At 67.9% G+C, this 1,873-nt stretch overlaps 1 protein-coding gene across 1 annotated transcript in view; it reads right to left on the reverse strand.

Moving 5' to 3' along the window:
- Positions 1 to 128: 128 nt before the first annotated feature.
- Positions 129 to 1,873, reverse strand: part of LOC103611336 (fas-binding factor 1 homolog) — a 6,429-nt gene continuing 4,684 nt past the window's right edge. Inside the window, exons 7-11 of the mRNA XM_017727962.1 lie at positions 1,753 to 1,859; positions 1,482 to 1,579; positions 1,240 to 1,394; positions 672 to 790; positions 129 to 389 (exon numbers count right to left, since the gene is read on the reverse strand). Of these exons, the coding sequence (XP_017583451.1) occupies positions 144 to 389; positions 672 to 790; positions 1,240 to 1,394; positions 1,482 to 1,579; positions 1,753 to 1,859 (725 nt within the window). The 3' untranslated portion in view covers positions 129 to 143. The remainder of the gene's footprint in view (positions 390 to 671; positions 791 to 1,239; positions 1,395 to 1,481; positions 1,580 to 1,752; positions 1,860 to 1,873) is intronic.

Consider the following 1,873-nt stretch of genomic DNA (forward strand, 5'->3'; position numbering starts at 1 on the left):
TGTGGTCCCAAGCCCCTTCCAGTTCCCCCCCAGCTGGTTCCAAGCTCTTTACAGCTCCCCCCAGCCGGTTCCGAGTCCTTTCCCCAGCCCAGCTCCCCCCAGCCGGTTCCAAGCCCCATCCCAGTCACTCCCGGAGGGCGGTTCTAGCCCGTGGCTCCCACGTGGAAGCTCCAGCCCCAGGCGTGCATTCCATGGGAATCCCTGTTCGGATTCCCGGGAGCACCTGGAGCCGCGTCCCCGCTCACCTTGGCCTCGTCCCTGCTCACCTTGGCCTCGTCCAGCGCCGCTCTCTCCATGGACAGCAGCTGTGCCGTGAGCCGGCGCTGCTCCTCCAGCGCATCCCGCAGCGAATCCGCCTTGGAACGCTCGGCCACGGCCCTGCGGCGCTCCTGGGGCCGGACAGGGCAGCTCCAGGAGGGGTCTGGGCAGGGAGCCCCTCCTGCCGGGCATGGACATGGGACACAGAGGCAGGGACACCGGGCAGGGACATGGGACATGGGCACAGCTCCAGGAGGGGTCCGGACAAGGACACGGGGCAGGGACACAGACATGGACACAGCTCCAGGAGGGGTCTGGGCAGGGAGCCCCTCCTGCTGGGCACAGACGTGGGCAGGGACACAGACATGGACACAGCTCCAGGACACGGCCACGGCTCTGGGGTAGGGCCCCACCTGCTCCAGGAGCTGCTCCCGCTCTCCCAGCCTGGTCTCCAAGTCGGCCACGGCCTCCTGGAGCCGGCTCTGCTCCCGCTCCGCATCCCGCTGCTGCTGGCACAGCCTGTCCCGGAGCGCTGGCGGAGGCAGGGGGATCGCGGGGGGCAGGAGGTGGGATCCGCCCTCATCCACACGGAAATCCCGCACCGAGATCCCCCCGCGTTCGTGCTCCGCAGCCTCAGGACAGGGAGAAGGGAGATCCCGCCGTGGGATCTGCCCGTGGAAGGCAGGACTTGGCTCCTGGCCTCTGCCTCAGCAGGGGCAGCTTTTCCCTGTTTTCTGGGGCCGGTGGGAGTCCTGGACAGAGCTGAGCCCCGGTCCGAGCACCGCTGGACACTCGGACCCAGCGGAGCCTCCACTCAGGAAACCCCGCAGGAGAGATGGAACAGGGACCTACAGGGCTCCTTCTGGACAGCACGAGGGCCGGGTTTGTCCCAGGACCGTTTGGATTCCATGGGGTCAGCTCTGATGCCGTTGGGATGGAGCAGAGGGTCCCACTGGAATGATGCACCTGAAGGGAATTTACCTGCGAGCTGCTCGTCCTGCTCCTGGGATCTGGGGTGATCCTGGGATCGGGGGTGATCCTGCGCCGTGTCCTGGCTCCAGGATGGGATCTGAGCCATCGGCTGCTCCTTCTCCTGCCGTGACCTCTCCTGCTGCTCCTCCTCCTTTCCCTGGCTCCTGCCCAGGATGGATCGGGAAGAACCCCGGCACGCCCAGCCCAGGGAGGTGAGCAGCGAGCTGGGAGCACAGGTGAGACCCCGTTACCTGTGGGAGCTCTCCAGGAGATCCAGGTGCTGCTGCTGCCTCTGGAGACCCTCCAGGAGCAGTCCCTGCTGCGCCCGCTCCAGCTCCAGTGCCCGGACCTGCCGCGAGCGGGACGAGCTCCAGGTGCCACCCTGGGAACGGAGCTGCTCCGGCTTCCCCATCCCCCGGAGCCCTTCGGAGCGGGGGATGCGGCCCCTTCTCCTGCCCCGGGGTGCCACGGGTGACCCTGGTGACCCCCACAGGTGACCACAGGTGACCCCTCAGTCCTCACCTGGTTTTCCAGCTCCTCCACCCGGGCCTGGAGGCTGCGCAGGGCGATCCCACAGCCGGGATGCTCCTGGCATGGATGGGACTGGAGACCTTTGGAATCCTGGCGGGGTTGGGGTGGGGGA

This window comes from Corvus brachyrhynchos, unplaced genomic scaffold (genome assembly GCF_000691975.1).
Source record: "Corvus brachyrhynchos isolate BGI_N302 unplaced genomic scaffold, ASM69197v1 scaffold1282, whole genome shotgun sequence".
Taxonomy (NCBI): Eukaryota; Metazoa; Chordata; class Aves; order Passeriformes; family Corvidae; genus Corvus; species Corvus brachyrhynchos.